This window comes from Musca domestica, unplaced genomic scaffold (assembly GCF_030504385.1).
Source record: "Musca domestica strain aabys unplaced genomic scaffold, Musca_domestica.polishedcontigs.V.1.1 12, whole genome shotgun sequence".
Classification (NCBI taxonomy): Eukaryota; Metazoa; Arthropoda; class Insecta; order Diptera; family Muscidae; genus Musca; species Musca domestica.
This window is the reverse complement of record NW_026712155.1, coordinates 13,075,011-13,091,704: the sequence shown is the minus strand read 5'-3', so window position 1 is coordinate 13,091,704 and position 16,694 is coordinate 13,075,011. Positions and strand designations below refer to the sequence as shown.

The 16,694-nt window shown below is 36.7% G+C and overlaps 5 protein-coding genes across 6 annotated transcripts in view; 2 read left to right on the top strand and 3 right to left on the bottom strand.

The window, feature by feature from the left end:
- LOC101901401 (uncharacterized) overlaps window positions 1–1,522 on the bottom strand; it is a 2,028-nt gene extending 506 nt beyond the window's left edge. The window contains exon 1 of the mRNA XM_005178487.3: window positions 1–1,522. This exon is cut by the window's left edge and continues 177 nt beyond it. Within this exon, the coding sequence (XP_005178544.1) occupies window positions 1–1,008 (1,008 nt within the window). The 5' untranslated portion in view covers window positions 1,009–1,522.
- A 1,044-nt stretch (window positions 1,523–2,566) lies between these two features.
- On the bottom strand, window positions 2,567–3,917 carry LOC101896742 (ATP synthase subunit O, mitochondrial). Its single transcript, XM_005178458.4, has 3 exons — window positions 3,758–3,917; window positions 3,043–3,480; window positions 2,567–2,977 (listed from the first exon to the last, which is right to left on the bottom strand). Exons 1-3 carry the CDS (start codon window positions 3,785–3,787, stop codon window positions 2,822–2,824), a joined length of 624 nt encoding a protein of 207 aa, XP_005178515.1. The 5' UTR covers window positions 3,788–3,917; the 3' UTR covers window positions 2,567–2,821.
- Window positions 3,918–6,164: 2,247 nt separating this feature from the next.
- LOC101896561 (protein SET) lies at window positions 6,165–8,816 on the bottom strand. The gene is made up of 4 exons (XM_005178457.4): window positions 8,397–8,816; window positions 6,754–6,943; window positions 6,346–6,684; window positions 6,165–6,272 (listed from the first exon to the last, which is right to left on the bottom strand). Exons 1-4 carry the CDS (start codon window positions 8,634–8,636, stop codon window positions 6,262–6,264), a joined length of 780 nt encoding a protein of 259 aa, XP_005178514.1. The 5' UTR covers window positions 8,637–8,816; the 3' UTR covers window positions 6,165–6,261.
- A 1,479-nt stretch (window positions 8,817–10,295) lies between these two features.
- On the top strand, window positions 10,296–15,074 carry LOC101901238 (protein RRP5 homolog). Its single transcript, XM_005178486.4, has 6 exons — window positions 10,296–10,458; window positions 10,526–11,888; window positions 11,948–12,896; window positions 12,964–14,522; window positions 14,588–14,753; window positions 14,812–15,074. Exons 1-6 carry the CDS (start codon window positions 10,375–10,377, stop codon window positions 14,972–14,974), a joined length of 4,284 nt encoding a protein of 1,427 aa, XP_005178543.1. The 5' UTR covers window positions 10,296–10,374; the 3' UTR covers window positions 14,975–15,074.
- Window positions 15,075–15,609: 535 nt separating this feature from the next.
- LOC101896272 (protein fem-1 homolog CG6966) overlaps window positions 15,610–16,694 on the top strand; it is a 42,136-nt gene continuing 41,051 nt past the window's right edge. For both annotated transcript variants that reach the window (XM_005178456.4, XM_059118238.1), the window contains exon 1: window positions 15,610–16,647. In XM_005178456.4, the coding sequence (XP_005178513.1) occupies window positions 16,588–16,647 (60 nt within the window). In that variant the 5' untranslated portion in view covers window positions 15,610–16,587. The remainder of the gene's footprint in view (window positions 16,648–16,694) is intronic.

The following is a 16,694-nucleotide window of genomic DNA, read 5'->3' as shown; positions in this document are numbered from 1 at the left end:
GTTGAGTATGCCAGGAGCAAATAAGCCTAAAAATTGATTTAAGGGTGGAGGGTAAAGCGGATCCAATAGGGGATCAGCTAAACCAGCACCGGCCCCTAGGCCACCGCCAAGACCTCCACCATAGCCTCCTAAATCATCACCAAAGAGACCGCCACCGAAACCTCCACCGCCAAAACCACCACCACAACCCAGGGGAGCTCCCACCGGAGCCTGGGGATACACCTTGTAGACATTCACATCGAATAGAAAACGTCCTTGCTCCCTGGGTGGGGGTGTAATATTTTTGTTAGCCGCCGCATCACGACCATAGGCCAGGCAACGATTTCTTGCAGCAGCTGCAGCTGCCAAACGTCGTCTCAACAATTTGCGTCGCTTAATTTGCAAAGCTGTGCGTGGAGATGATTCATCCTCTTGTTCCTGATTATCAGCTCCGGCAAATTTGGAATTTTCCGTGTCTGTTTTATCAATTTGACTTGATTGGTAACGGCTTTTATCCCCTGACAATTTTGAGTTGTTTTCATTGTAAGAATTTGTCAAATAATCCTTGGTGTCTTGTGATGCCTCTTTGTTATCCTCGTTATTGGAAGCTTGCGATATGGTTGATGGAGATGTAATGTAATTGTTACGCTTGTAATCCTCCGATGAGGCATACCACCTCACGGGAGTGCTCGACGATGTAGTTCCCCGTGATGAATATGCCGTTGAATAGGTACCAGGATAACGTGTATCCTTGGCTGTTGAACTATATCCTTTTACAGCTACATTGGAATTTTGTCCATCAGGATAACGATAACCACTTGAAGATTGGCGATAATATGGTTTGGCGGCCGACGAGTAAGCATTGCGATTATTGGACACCGAAACTGCCCCACGATTATATGATGTTGGTGTATAACTATAACCCGCTCGCCTTTGGACAGGATAACGATATCCTTGGCTATAGGTTTGTGAATTACAACAGCTCAAAATGCAGGTTATAAAAAGGAAAATTATGCGCCGTAAATCCATGGCCTTTAAAACATTTGTCACTTCACTTCACTTAACTTTTTTAATAAATAATGGAATTGAGTTTTTCCTTTCGTTTAGTTAGACCGTTTCACGATGTTATTGCTTTAGTTAGAAATTCTCTACTAAGCCCTGCAATGCCGTGGCATCCAAACTTATCATTTCAAATTCAAATAAAATCCGCCATAAGCAAATTTGGTTAAATGTTTTTGCAGAGGTCTTTTTTGTCATGGAAAATAAACCATTTTTGCAAACCGCTATTGTTGTTGCTGGAACTTCCAGTTGTAGTTTTTCCAAAAAAGGCCGAATCTATCATTAATTTTATTGCATAATATGTGTGTCTGGTTTGATACCACAGCCAACACCATCGCCATCATCTTCGTCGTCATCATCATCAAAAACACCATCACCCTTTTTACATTGAGCGTGAAATGTTGGTTGTATACTGTTGCAAATTTTAGTAAGAGCAGTGGACAGAATACTGAAATGACCTATAGAAGACTTTATGCATAAATGACTTTCTATATATCTTCTATAGATAGATAGACAACAGGTCTGCATAAAAACATTTCCAAAGGTCCTCTATGCATGACGTTCTATACAATGGATTATTACAGGTCTTCAATATATAAAAAGACCCTTTACAGGCCGTTGATACATAAAAGACCTTCTACAGGCTGTCTAGACATAGAAGACGTTATACAGGCCTTCTTTATATAGAAGACCTTCTATAGGTCGTCGATACATAGAATACCTTCTACAGGCTTTCTATATATAAAATACTTCCTACAGTTCTTTATACATAGAAGACCTTCGACAGGCCTTCCATATTATAGACCTTCCTCATGTCTTCTATATATAGAAGACCTTCTTCAGGCTTTCTATAGTTAGAGTACCTTGTAAAGATTTTCTATACTCAGAAGACCTTCTTGATGTCTTCTATGCATAGGAGACCTTCAACAGGCCGTTCCTTCTACAGGTCTTCTATAGACACAAGGGCAGACAGGCTTTTAAAGGTCTTGTATACAATAAAGGCCTTCTACACATCTTCTATAACATATCCACTGATAATTATAAATATTAGAATATCTACAGGTCTTCTGTGCACAGAGGACCATCTCCATTCCTTTCCAAATATAAAATCTTCAACAAGTCAAGAAAATTAAATTAACTAAACGACCTTATTTGCAAATTTTTTCTTTGCCCTTGTGACTTTTCCCTTAACAAATGATCATCACTGTTCCCACATTAGTTAACACCCACACGCCTGCGTGGTATTCGCACCAATTTATGTGTGTCAAATAAAATTCTGGTTAAATTCGCATTGTTGTGTCTTCTAGCTCGAAATGCATTGACCTGTAACTAACGATATGGTGTTATAATTTAACAAATGTACCTCAAAAATATATATTTAACTTTGTATCATGGTAGATGATGATGATGTACCATGATTCCGGACGCCAACCCTGATGTGCAGAAACAACACATTTTTCATTAAACTAGGTCACATAATGGGAAAAAGCCTTTTGAATACCAAACAGGGTTTACAATGAAATTCGTATTTTTTTAACATCCATCATTTTATTGTTTTGTTTATTTCAATTTGCCTGATGTTTTTGTTTCGGCAAATATTTCATCCAAGAGTAAATTATTTTGCAACACTTCTTTTTTGTGTGAGGGCTGGAGACGTATTCAGTTAAGAACACATTACTATATTGATTCGGAGGAAAATTGATAATTAAATTACAAATTAAAGAAACTTAAAAGGCCTTAACGAAAATCATAGATTTTAAATCCAAGATTTCAGATTTACAATTTAAGCGGCAGAGGAGATGACATCGGTGTACATCTTGACCTTGCTGGCAATGCTCATGTCAACATATTTATCACCAATGGAGACAATGAGACCACCAATGATGCTGGGATCCACACGGGAGGTAATCTTCAAGCTTTGGTTGCTCTTCAAGAAGGACTGGAAATACAAAACAAAAATATAAACATATGTTTTCATTGCAAAATCTTCTTGAAATCCGTTACCTTCAAAGCACCCTCCAATTGCTTGCTTTGTGAAGAATCCAAGGGTTTGGCTGAGACAACTTCGCACACAACCTCACCACGATGGGCAGCCATGATGATGTTGAAGGCATTGATAACACCATCCAATTGGCTCAAACGGCCATTGTCGGCCAAAAGGGCCAACAAATTACCGGTGGCAGCAGACCAGCGCAATTTATCGGCACTCTCCTTCAAGGCAACACCCATGACTTTCTTGTTGACAATGGGGCTGACAACGGACTCGCGCAATTTCTTGTCTTGCTTAAGGGTAGCTTGGAAGGCAAGCAAATCCTTTTCAACTTGATCCAATTGCTTCAATTTGGTGGCGGCCGAGTACAAGGCAGTGGCATAACGGCCTTCCAAACCGAATACTTGTACGGGGGGTTTGACCATTTGAGCACCAGTGCTCATAGCACGGCTCTGCAAAGAAACAAGACAATTTAGTTAACTACCAAAGAGCTCTATGTAATTGATTTCTCATTTACAAAACAAAAACGAAATCACATTATATTTTTCCAGACACCGAGAAAATATTTTCCTTCGTGGTTTTGTTACATTACATAACCAACAAAAAAAAACTGTTGGGTAATTTTTCCAGATAACCCGACAAAGTATCACGTTATTCCAAAACACAGTCCATTTGTTGGTTTACATGGATGCAAATGTTTATTTAACACTCTTTTTAAGGATTTCTTACCAACATGGATAATTTATTGACGGCGGCCATCGTATTTTTTGCCTTGGAGAATATCGCAGAAAAATTCACGAATAAGCTTGCAAAGTGCGCTGAGACGGCTGTCAAAAAATTATGTCAGATAGTTTGACAGCGGCGAGTAACAGTAATGCCAATATGGCGTCTATGAAAAAACGTCAATTTTTGTTAAACGTGTTTTGAAGTGCTGCATAGCGTAGACAACAATCATAACTAAGGTTAGGTTTACAATTGTGGTATTTACGATGATAATTGATCTATTTAGTTTCCTTTAACGTTTAATTAATAATTATAAATCACATGCCTCCTTCTCGTACTTGTGTAATAGTAAAAGTAGCAAAGAGCGCACCGGTGAAATTGTTGCCAATGCACTCTCTCAGGAAAAAATAGTGGAACAGTGCGGAAAAGTAGCAAAACTGAGTAAAAACTTCAAAATCATGTCAAAAATAATGAAGCTGTTCTGAGGAAAGTAAAATAACAATGTTGAAAGATTCGTGTGTTTACAGATTTTGTTTATGAATCTCAATAAAAAAATTATAAATACTTAAAAAAATGTTACATTTTATTTTATTAGAAACATCAGAGACCACGCGGAATTGAATTGATGAAGAGTCAAATTCGCTGTTTGACAGGTTTTCGATTTTAAGTTTCTAATGAGAACATGCAACGTTTTCAGACAAGTGAACAGTTTGTACCTTTTTGACGTACGGAAACGGGGTCTCGGAAAAAATGTACAAAAGTGGCTAAAGTAGTGGGTTTTTAGTAACTTTTCCTGCAGGAGTTGTCCAGCAGCTTCTTTTTTGCAAGAAAACTTTGGAAAGCAAACAGACGGAATCCCTGCAAAAAAAACAAAGCGCTTATCTTGCTGGCTTCTCCGGAAATGAACAAAGGAGCCTAGAGCCAAAATCGAACTAAGTCAACATAAAACTCCTTTGTTCATCTACGAAGCCAGCCAAATATGCGCTTTATGTATTTCCACCCTAAGTCTCTTCTTGCCAAATTATAAGGGAGAACGACAGCAGGATTCGAGTGCGGCCCTGGCATCCCTTAATGATATGTTACAAAAAATGGCATGCGAAGACTTCCAGCTGCTTATGTACCCACCACACCTTAAAGGGACAAAGGCATGATTCAAATTTTTCAAAAACAGAAAATCATTTGATAAAGCCTCAACGGTCGCCTGTTTTGTATGCAGTGAAAATTGACAAGGTAAACTAAGATTTCTCTCTCTATCGTTAAAGTCTTTATGAACATGCCTTGAACAAGATTCTGGCGCCTGGGCGGAGTTTGCTATCCAATGGTTGGCGAGGTGATTAGAACTAAAAACAAAATATTCCATCGAAATAATTTTATTGTATGTTCGAGCGGGAAAGAACTTCGCCTCCTCATGAAGGTGATCGACAGGAGCCAAAAGAAACCCTTAATCCTAAATTACCCGTTATTTCGAAGATTCGTTTTTTTATTTTTTAAGGAAATTGTTAAGCTAAACAACTGGTTTTACGAATATAGGTTTTTAGTTCATTTTTCATATAAGCAATGGCAAACTAACATTTAGAAGACAATCGTACCGCGGTAGCGATTTCTATGTGACGTATTTTCCATGTTTTAATTTGCGACTCCCAATCCCTGTAACTATTTCAATTAAACTTTTCAATCGATATTGGCAACACTTGTTTAATTTGTTTGTACAGTACAAATGTAAAAGCAACAGAGCTGCAACAAAACTACATGTGTGTACCGTACAAATCCGGATACCGTTAAAATTCGTGATGAAACAAAAAACTTCCAAAATTTAAACAATAAATCGCTTGCTATTTTGCTAATTTTGTGAGTTTTCGTTTGGAATTTTCATTTCATTTCAAAAACCTTGAAATATCAGTCAGATACTACAATTTTGTTCAATGGAAATGGCTAAGATCTCAAATTTTCATTCTAGTTCCCATTTGACCGAAAATTGCAATTTGATTTTAGTAGGTATCGTAAAACCCCAATGTAACCATTTAGCGCCATTAACTGCATTTTTAATGTTCTAGTAGCAGGAATGGTGTGCTCCCGAGAGCTAATCACAAGGGAACCACGTTGAAAATTGATCGTGGGCACGCTACAGATCCCGGCACGTCAGCGCATAAGTTCAGTATTTCTATCTTGTGGAGGGTATAATACGTTCACGATACAATATTGAATATATACATCATAAATATCTCTAATTTCAAAACCTTGAGAAAAAACGAAATTTTCAATGCTTTTTGTCTTTTTGGCCTTTTTCAAGAGTTTTTTTTTTATTTGAAAATGAAACTTTCGTTTTTGTGGTTGCTGTTCTTGTTGTTAAATTCTAAAATACGAAATTTTGTTATTCTTCTTGTTTGTTTAGATTATTATTCCTCCGTATATATGTATATCGCATAGTATGGAATCAATTTGTTACGGATATTATATATCAATATGTTTGTTGTTTTTTTTTTACTTTTTCATCCTTAATACACCCAAGTCTACTTGTCATCTGCAAAAAAGTAAAAAAAAAAAAACAATTATAGTTCGTCTAGTTTTAGGGAACATTCATCAAAGTGACTTACCATCATCATCATCTTCTTCACCCTCGCCATCTTCATCGTCAAATACTTCCTCTTCATTGTCTTCATTATCTTCGTCATCGTCTTCTGGTTCCACCTCTACATCAGGTACCAGATAATACTGCAGAGGATTCAGCCACAAATCGTCTTTAATTAATTCAGCAATTTCATCATTGACCGGATCACTGTTGTCGGTGAACCAATCGAAGAATGTTTTATATTCGGAATTTCGTTTCTTTTTATTGGTAAAGGGTTTTGAGAGCAATTGTTTTAAAAGATTTTTGCCTTCTTTCCATTGTATGGCCGTACTGGTCGAGGAGGGGCAATCGCTATTTTCATCAGCTATTTAAAGGATAAGAGGAAGAGAAATGAATGAGAAATGTTTTACGTTTTGATTGCATTTCAACTTACATCCTGTGCCCAAGTGAAATTCTTTTGTCAGCACTTTATTTTCGAAGTAGGGATTCTCGTCAAAATGGAAATGGATACGGTATCCAGATTTGATGTCTTCAAATTCTTCTACTTCCAATTTACTTAAGGCATGCAAACATTCCTCTTCTTCTTCATCCAATATGGCTGATACTTGTGGATGATTTATAAACTGCAAAAAAAAAATAGAGGAATAATGTTTAATTCGAGGGAATAAGTTAAAAATAAATTGTGGTTCTAAATTGTTTGAGGAAGACTTTTTAAGGTGCTCAATTGACTACACTGAGAATTTTGAACCGTTCTTACATCTGTATGAGATCTCCAACACAAAAGATCCTCTAGAGGTCTTCTATAATAGAAAATGTTTTCTATAAATAGCAGTTGTCTTCTATACAAAAAAAAAAATTCTCTCGGAGTCTCTTATATATAAATAAGACCTCAAGTCTTCTATAAAAAGAAGAATGTCACGATATTTCCACAAAAGAAAACCTACTTCAGCTTTTCTGTGCACAGAACTTTTCTAGGTCTTCTATATCAAACCGACATCTTTGGATGTTCAATAAAAGACCTTCTTGAGGACATATATCCAAAAACCCAGAAGACCTTCAATTCTATATACAAGGACGTCCTTCTCAGTGTAGAACTCTTAGGGTCTTCTATGTTAAGACTTGATAGTTATAATTTGTAGCAGAACAACCTTCTAAAGGACTTTATACAGAGAGCACCTTCAAACAACCACATAACAATCTTCAGGATGTATTCTATAAATGGAAGACCTTGACCTGTAGCCAATAGACCTTCTTGTGATCATTTATGAATTAAAAAAGATCTCGAGTTCTTCTAGCCAATCTGTTTTATTCTAAGGTGATTTTAGAACATTTGGGAACCCACTGAAGATCTTCTGTAAATAGCAGATTTTTCGCGCCATATGCCATCTACAGAACACCTTGGTACAGTCAAACCTAATCAAGGTAAAGAAATGTAAACCCCTGCATCAAATATGTGACACTGTACTTTTTCTCGGGATAATTATAACAAAATATCCGGTCAAGAGAATCCACTCTTCTATATTCTTAACTAATTCCAAGCACATTGTTGGTATTCTATTTCACAAAGATTGGCAACCCTACAAAGCTGTGTACACAACAAAAATTTAACCCGCCAGCGACAAAAATATGATGACTGAGCACAACAGCCAATAATTTACACATCACACTCACACATACACATACTCACATCAACAGAGTATTCTTTTGTATATTGGCAAAAACAAAAAACAAGAGCATCAACAACAGGAACAAAAAAAAAACTCATGTAAAAACCTTCGCCCCTTTTCTAAAAGGCATTTATACCTTAACGAGTGTGAATAGCACAACAGACTTCTTACAAATGATCCCGGGAATTTGTCTCTTCTTCCAAAGGAAAGAAGAAACCAACACAAAAAAAGAACAAATGCGGAGCACACTGTATCTACACGTTAAATGGTTACATACACAATAGAAACTAACTCATCATATTACATACATCTTTTTCTATGCTTCCTATCCTATCCTGCTGCTTCTAACGACTGATCATCCTTGCCTCGTCTTTCAATGGCATACCACTCCAATGTTAGATAGACTTACCGCTGTCACCCAGAAGTTCGGAATACGTTTGACCAATTCACTACGCTTCTCATAGCAGGGCTTCCTGAGTTTATTGTATTTCTGCTCAACTTTGAGTATTTCCTCGCTGGCTTTTTCGTTGAGGGCATCGATGTCGTTTTGACACGCATCGATTAATTCCAGCGCCTCAGATACAGCTTCATTGGGCGCACCACCGGAGTTGGCCTCATCCAATTTTGCGCGCTTCGGTAAGCTGGACATTATTTATTTATTTATCTGGATATTTCTTGAAATTGCGTGTTGCACAGAAAGCAAAAAAAAACAAAGGCTCGTCCCCAGCTATAATGTGATTGCGGCGTCGATTCTTTTCGGCACTTTTTCACTGACTTTTTGCGAGTAGTTGTATAGTAATAATGACGGGATGTGCTTTATGTGTGTATTATAAAGAATGGCGAAAAATGCCGGTTTACAGTGCTGCCAACTGTGGACGGCGATAAAAATCGCACAATTTGTGACAGGCATTGGCAAATCTCTGGCAGGGTTGTATTTTGACTATAGAATCAGTGCGACAACATGTGCTTCGAGCTCGTAAAGAGAAAATATTACAAAAATAGAAGATTTAATTTGAAATAATGCGTTTGATAGGAAATATATTAAAAATAATCAGTTCAAAAGGCCAGTAATTTATTTAGGAATGGGAAAAATGTGTATTTTTTATAAGCTTTGTTCCATGATGAAATAATACAGGTTGCCGTATCAACACAATGAACCGTCAAAACATTTTTGGAACTCAAATTTTTGAATGAAAAAGTATTAAATTAGTAATTTTTTTGAAAAACTTATATCTTAACAAACACAACCGTATTAAAAAAATATTTGGAAATCAATTAATTTCTGTAGATATTTTTGACATATCAGATGTAGATATTTTTGAGTATTCTTCTGTCATGCTTTGTACATCATGTCACTTATACACCAAACCACTTTCCTTGAATCAGAGTTGTCTTGTACTAAAAAATACATATTGAGGCGGTTAATGCTGTCTCTTTTTGCAACATTTTTAAATATTTTTGACATATCAATGTTCGCTAACGTTGATGACTCTACCTGTATTCTTCTACCATGGTTAAAAGCGCCAGATATGTCAATTTTATTATAAACAATTTAAATTGCCAATTAAATTGATTCAAATTAAAAGAGCAAAATAGGATCTTTTCTGATCAAAATTTATTCATATATCAAAAGTAACATAAAATAAATGTTTATACTTTTTTAATAAACAATGCCATTGTTTATACTTTTTTTAGTTATTTTGTACACTCCTATTTAATTTTTCAGATGACATTTATACTACTTTCTACCTACAAATCTCCATATAATTGTTGTTTCAAAACACGGAAATGGATGGTATTTTATTGAACAAGAATTCAGCCTCTAAATATACTTACTTGAGATTAGACTAAAGCTTTATTTACACCGAACATGTTTTTTTTTTATAAAAAATGTTAATTAGATTGCAAATTCCTTTGATAATACGTCAAACAAATTATGCATTTTCTTAGAACGAGAAATGTAGGTGTCGGTGTAAAGACGGCATTATTTTTTAGAAGAACTAATGAGCTTTTCGCTATTTTGTTTATTATTAATATTGGTTTTTTTAATTGACATTAATGTTTTTTGAATTAAACACGTTTCGTATAAACTAAAAACTTATATTTTATGAAAATTTAATGATAACTTCAGTTTACTAATAGGTTAATAAACAATGCCTTCAATTTAAGACATTTAATATAAATAAGCACAGCCGTGAAAACAATAGACAATACGTTTTGACTAATCGCCACTATTTTCTGTGTTACGCTTACTTTAGTTTTCTCACAGCTGTTGAGGAAAAACATGACAATCTGGCAACATTCATTAAAAACAACGTGCTAAGACATTCAGTTTGATTTTAGTTTTTTTTTTTCCCACACATTATTATTGTTAATTTCTATTAAAAATGGTAATAATTGAAAAATCATTTCCTCGTGGTGGAATACCAGCCTCAAAGGAAAAAGCAGTGGCCACAAAAACAGAGGGACAGGTGAGTGAAACATTCGTAAATTTAGACTACAATTTCTAATGCCTCTGTGGTTCTTGCCTCATTTCAGATCTTTGGTGCTGTTCAAAAGAAAATAAAAAAATCCAAAACAAAGTCGTCGAAAAAGCCCTTTGGTGATGATGAACAACAAAATGATACCTTGGAATCGTTTTCCGCAGAACTCCTCAACTATGAAACAATACAGGATGGCATGGTAATCATGGGTATCATTAAGAAAGTGGATCAATTGTATGTTAGTGTCTCACTGCCAGGACGTCTAACGGCCAGAGTATCAGCATTGGAAATATCCGATTCTTACACAAAAAATACAAAGGAGTTTTTACAAAATTCTGCCCAAGCTGAAGGCTATAAACCGCTGAAGGACTTGTATCGTGTGGGCCAAACTGTCTATGGGCGTGTGTTGGAGATTAAGTCAAATGAAAAGGGTCATGTTTTGATCGATATGACTTTTAAGCCAAGCGAGGTACATGCTGAGCTGAATCATTCAAATATACGCAAGGGATTTGTGTTCAATGGTGCTGTCGAGGAGGTCCAGGAGCATGGTTACATTATTGAGTCGGGCATCAAGGGTTTGCGTTGCTTTTTACCTTTGGAAAAATCGAAAGAGGGGCATGGTGTTGGTGAAATGATTTATTTGAAGGTGGACAAAATTACACTGGATCAAGCGGCGAGTACTTGCATTTGTCGTGAAGTAACAGAAGATAAGTTGAAGGTGAAGGATCAAACAGATCCCAGTCTGGATTATTTGCTACCAACAACCATTGTGAATTTCCAAGTAAGCAAACGCCTTAAGGATGGTTTAAAGGGAACCGTAATGAATGAGCTATTCACGGCCTATGTCAATGAACATCATTTGGGCAATGCCCTGCTGGTGCCAGACGACTATGAAATCAATGAGAAATATGAGGCCAGAATTCTCTATGTTATGCCCTTGACAAAATTGGTGTATTTGACATTGAACATCCATAGAAATAATGAAATGAAAAAGGAACACAGAACAGAGGAAGATGATGAGGAGGCGGAGGAAGATAAAGACGGCGTGAATTCCCTGAAAAGAGGTGATATTATTGAGAATGCCAAGGTCCATCATTTGGGTACCGGCGGCGTGGTCTTGGTGTTAAATGATCAACATAAAGGTATCTTGTCTTACAAGACTATCAAAGCAAATTACAAGGGAAACTATGATCAGGATGAATTGTTGGCTAAATATGCCAAGGATAGCACCCACAAAGTTCGTATTCTCGATTATGATATTATGGACTCGTTGTATGTGTGTACCGATGATACGGCCACAGTGCAAGAGAAATTCTTTGCCTTGGATGACTTTCATCCGGGGGATTTTGTTACAGCCAAGGTAAGGGAGTTCAATGAGAAAATTCATGGCTACAGTGTCCAGGTGGGAATGGCATCGGGTAAGTTTTGTTGAATTGTTGTGGAAACAAATTAAATTAATTTTCTGTCTTTCTTCCAGCAATTATTGAAAAATTATTCCTGGCCCCATCCTCAAAGATTTTGGAACCCAATACGAAACTGAAATGTCGCATTGTTGCTGTGAATCCTGAAAGGAAAATGGTTTATCTAACCAATCGCCAGGAATATCTATCAAAATCGTGTAATTTCTTGAGCAGTTTCAATGAGGCTCGAATTAATGGCAATTACACGGGCACGATTGTGAAATGCGAACACAGCTTTGCTTTGGTGAAATTCTTTGGCGACGTCAAGGGTATTTTCTATCGGCAAAATGCCCCTGTTGGACATTTGGATACCTTGGAAGAGGGACAAACTTTACAATTTCGTGTGGCCGATAAGAAGGATGGCCAGCTAATATTGGGCGTTGTCGAGAATGCCTTTAAATTGGGTGAAATTTGTCCGGCAACCATAGTACATAAATTGGATTCGGCCTTGGAAATAAAAGTGGCCTATGCCCCAGAGGAAGATCATGACGATGAGGGTCAAGAAATTGAATTTAAGGGTCTCATACCCATTAGATTCTTTTCAAATTACAATGATCTGCTGCTGGCCAAATTGCATATGTACCAAATTGGTGAACAAACTCAGGCGGCATGCATCAACAATAACATCTTCAGTGTACGAGATGTCCAGTACTTTACGCAAAATTTAACACCCAATTGGAAATCCGTAAATGTGGGGGATATTTTAAAGGCCCACGTCAAGGATGTTAACGAGGATGTGGTGGAGGTGAATGTGCCCATAAATAATTATACTAAAACCGTGAAATTACATTTGAACATGATGCTGATGGATATCAAGAATGCAGCCAAGGTTTCCATTGCCCAAGATCAGGTTATTTTTGTTAAAGTTTTGGGCAAAGAAGATCTAACCAAAACAATATCGGTATCAGCCAAGCTGATAGATGTGTGGGACTGTCAATTGTCGACCACAGCCAAGGCCTTAAAAGAGTGAGTTTTGAAGTGAATATCAAATGAGGTTTTTAAATAATTTATATTTTTGATTTTCCTTTTTCAGATATCTTGAAGAAATTGACAGCATTAAGAAGAGCCTGAAAAAGCAAGGCAATGCTCTTGCCCGTTACTCGGTGGGCGACAAAGTGAAGGCCCAATTCCAAGGTGTTAATGAGGCCACCAATGACTGGGAATATGTGGTGGAAAAAACCCAAGTTACAGGCATTGTCAAAACCAGTATTGTGGGTAAAGCCAAACCTCCAGCAAGTGGAACAACACAGGAATGCATTGTTTTATGGGTGGACTACAGCAACAATTTACTTTTCCTAAGCAACAAATCCGGCGATACAGATCACATACAACCCGGCAAAGAGATACCACAAAACTTGGTGGGCAAGGGAGGCATTAATGCCAAGGTTTTGTTTAAAAACGAAAGTGTTTTTGTTTGCTCTCTCAAGAAGGGTAAACATCCATTGGTTTACTGTCCAGCCCAGCTGCATTTCAATGATTTTGAAAAGAGTTGCAGTAACTCGGTAGGCGAAGGAGATTTCTGTAAGCTGAGCTTCATAGATGATAAAATGCCTTTGGCTGTTTTGGATGATACCCACAAAATTTGGACAGAAATCAGTCGTAAACGGAAGCTAGAAAACGAGAATAAGGAAAAACAATCAGCCAAGAAAGCGAAACTTGCAGAGAGTCCGGCTAAAAACAAATCAGAGGAACGTAAACGCAAAACCTCGGAAACACAAGAAGAAGTAAAGAAATCCAAAAAAGAGACCTCAAAAAAAGCTAAAGTGGAACAACCAGATATACTATTCTATGAAGATAAAAGTGCTGATAAAAAGGCAGCCGCCAAGGTGGTAGATATTGTGGTCACACCAAAAACTGAAGATAAACCCAAAGTCACCAATACACCCAAACCCACACCCAAATCATTGGCTGGTGTGAGCAACTTCTGGACCACTGACTTAAAGGATATTTCAAAAACAGAAGATTCCTCCGATGAAGAGGAGAATGAAGCTGATCAAACTGCCAATGATGCCAAGAGTAAAAAGAAACTCACCGCTGCTGAGAAATTCAAACAGCAACGCGAAGAAGAAGCCCGACTCAGGGCCATTGAAGAGAAATATGCCGATCCCACACAATTACCAGATTCCGTAGATCAATTTGATAGGTTGGTGCTATCAGATCCGAATAACAGCAAACATTGGATCAATTACATGGTATTTCATTTGCAAGCTGCCGAAATCGATAAGGCCAGGGCAGTGGCTCGTCGTGCTCTAAAAACCATTACCTTTAGAAATTCCGAAGAACAAATCAATATTTGGGTGGCAATGTTGAATTTAGAATTACGTTATGGCAGCAAGGAGACCTTCAATGACATCCTCAAAGAGGCCTTAATCTATAATGAGCCATTAAAGATTTACCTAAGGGCTGTGGAAATAATTACCGATTCCAAAAAGACCCAGGACCTGATAGAAATGATTGGCATTATAACGAAAAAATTCAAAGCTGAACAGGAAATGTGGAAGGTGGCTGCCAATGCCTACTTCAGTGTGGGCATGACAGAACGAGCTCAACAGTTATTGCATAAGGCATTGGCCTGTCTGCCCGAAAGAGATCGTAAGTTATGAGAGAGAACTATACATTCGCAGGAATTTTCTAACATTGTACTTTTCTTCTTTCAGATGTCAACACAATTGTTATATTCGCCAATTTGAATCACAAACATGGTGAAAATGAAATGGCCCAAACACTATTGGACCAGGTTGTTACCTCATATCCCAAACGCGTGGATGTTTGGTCACAATATGTCGATATGTTGGTGAAGGCTGATTTAATTGATTCTGCGAGGTAAGATTTTTCGTTAATTTGTCGGGAATTTTGAACTTGAACGCTTTTTTCTTTTTAGAAACATTCTGGAACGTGCTATAGTGCAAAAGATACCTCTACGCAAAATGCGTACAATCTTTAAGAAATATTTAGAATTTGAAGAACGTTTTGGCAGCGATGCCAATGTCCAACGTGTGAAACAATTGGCCATGGAATATGTGAAAAAGAATGAAAATCTTTAAAGAATAGAATATATGTTTTTTAGGAAATAATTTTAGTTTTACATTATGCTTAGTGTAAATGATTAAAAATATATAGAAATACCTTGTGTTTTAGAGAAAATCCGATTGTTTTAAGTAATCAACAATGTGTAGAAAGCCGATCCATTGAAGATATTTAATGTCCAGGAGGTGTATAAATGCACAGAATAGCTATAGAAGGTCTATTATGTCCGGAAGATATCTACCCATGCATACCTCCAGAAGATCGTATATACGTAGATCTCCAGATTTTCTGTTCACTGTGGGTGTTTTCTTCATCTATCATTTGGTACACATTGTTCGAACAAATATATAAATATTCTGCTTTACTTTTCCATGCCACTCTTCCGTTAAAAAATCCATTCAATTGTCTATTTTGTGAAAGGTAATGAATGTATTATAGACTTATCAACGTTATTATTTAACGGTGACAGCAGAAAGCCGTGTTATCGTTTTATGCTAATCAGAAAAAAAACTGTGCTATCATTTTACGTTGATTGACATTTACGGCAATAACAGCAACAGACGGCCAATTAATAATGACGACGTTGTTGCTGAAAATCTCAGCCCCGATGTCTGTTTGACAGCTAGCTGAAATTAAAAAATAAAATTAATTTTAGTATTTGATTGACTAGGGCCGAATGAGATACAACGTTGAAGAAGAAAAAGTTTGTGATTCCGTGATTCACCACTTTGCCTCTTTGCATGCAAATCTCAAGGAAAGAAGAAAAGAATAACAAGAAAAAAAGGAAAAGAGTTCTTACGGTGAAAACCATAACAGAAGATTTTTTTAACAAGTGCTAGTGATTCCTCCCACTTCTCGCATTAAGCTGTCGCAGCGAATCAGAATACAAACACAAAAAGAAATCATAACAAAACGTATTCGAGCAAAATCGACAGAAACAACAACAAGATCTTCCTGTTTCTTCTTGAAAAAAGAAGGAAAGAATTAGAAAGAAAAAATCCCTGGTCAAAAGGAAATACGCAACACGAAAAATAAAAAAGAGTAATAATAACAAGAAAAAGAAGAAGCAGAGCAAAAATTTCGGGAAAATTGTGCAATTGTGTGTCTGTGCTGTGTGTTGCTGCAGAAGCCAGAAAGAATTTTTGTAAAATCATAACGCGAAGAAAAACAACAATTAAGTGAAACGGTGGGCTGGTTGGGTACATTTTACATTGCAAAACGTACAACAACAACAAAAAGCAATAATATAAACATTTCAATTTGTACCTTTAAACAAAAAATTTAAATGAAAATTTTGCAAAAGAACAAAGGAAATTTACAAAAACACACAGAACCAACAACCAACACAACTAAAGTAAAACACACACAAACGTAAGTTCTATACACACACGTATTCTTAAACAAAATACAGTGACAGACACGCGCGAGACGACAGATTCTCTCCAAAAAAATCAAGTTGAAAATTGAAAATACAAAAAAAAAAACAAGAAGTGTGAAGAATAGGAAGAACGAAAACAACATAAATAACTTAACCAAAAGCAACTAGGCGGCGGACAACGACGCGTTAAGTGTTTTCTTTATTGGAGTGGTGCAAAGAACAAGAAAAAGATATTCCAGAACAACTACTGTCATGGATCTTGCATGTATTGTGTGTAATGCAGCCAGGGACAATAATTTAAATCTGCTGAAGGTGAGTGCACAAAGAAAAGAAGCTATTTACAAAAATAAGAAAAAATC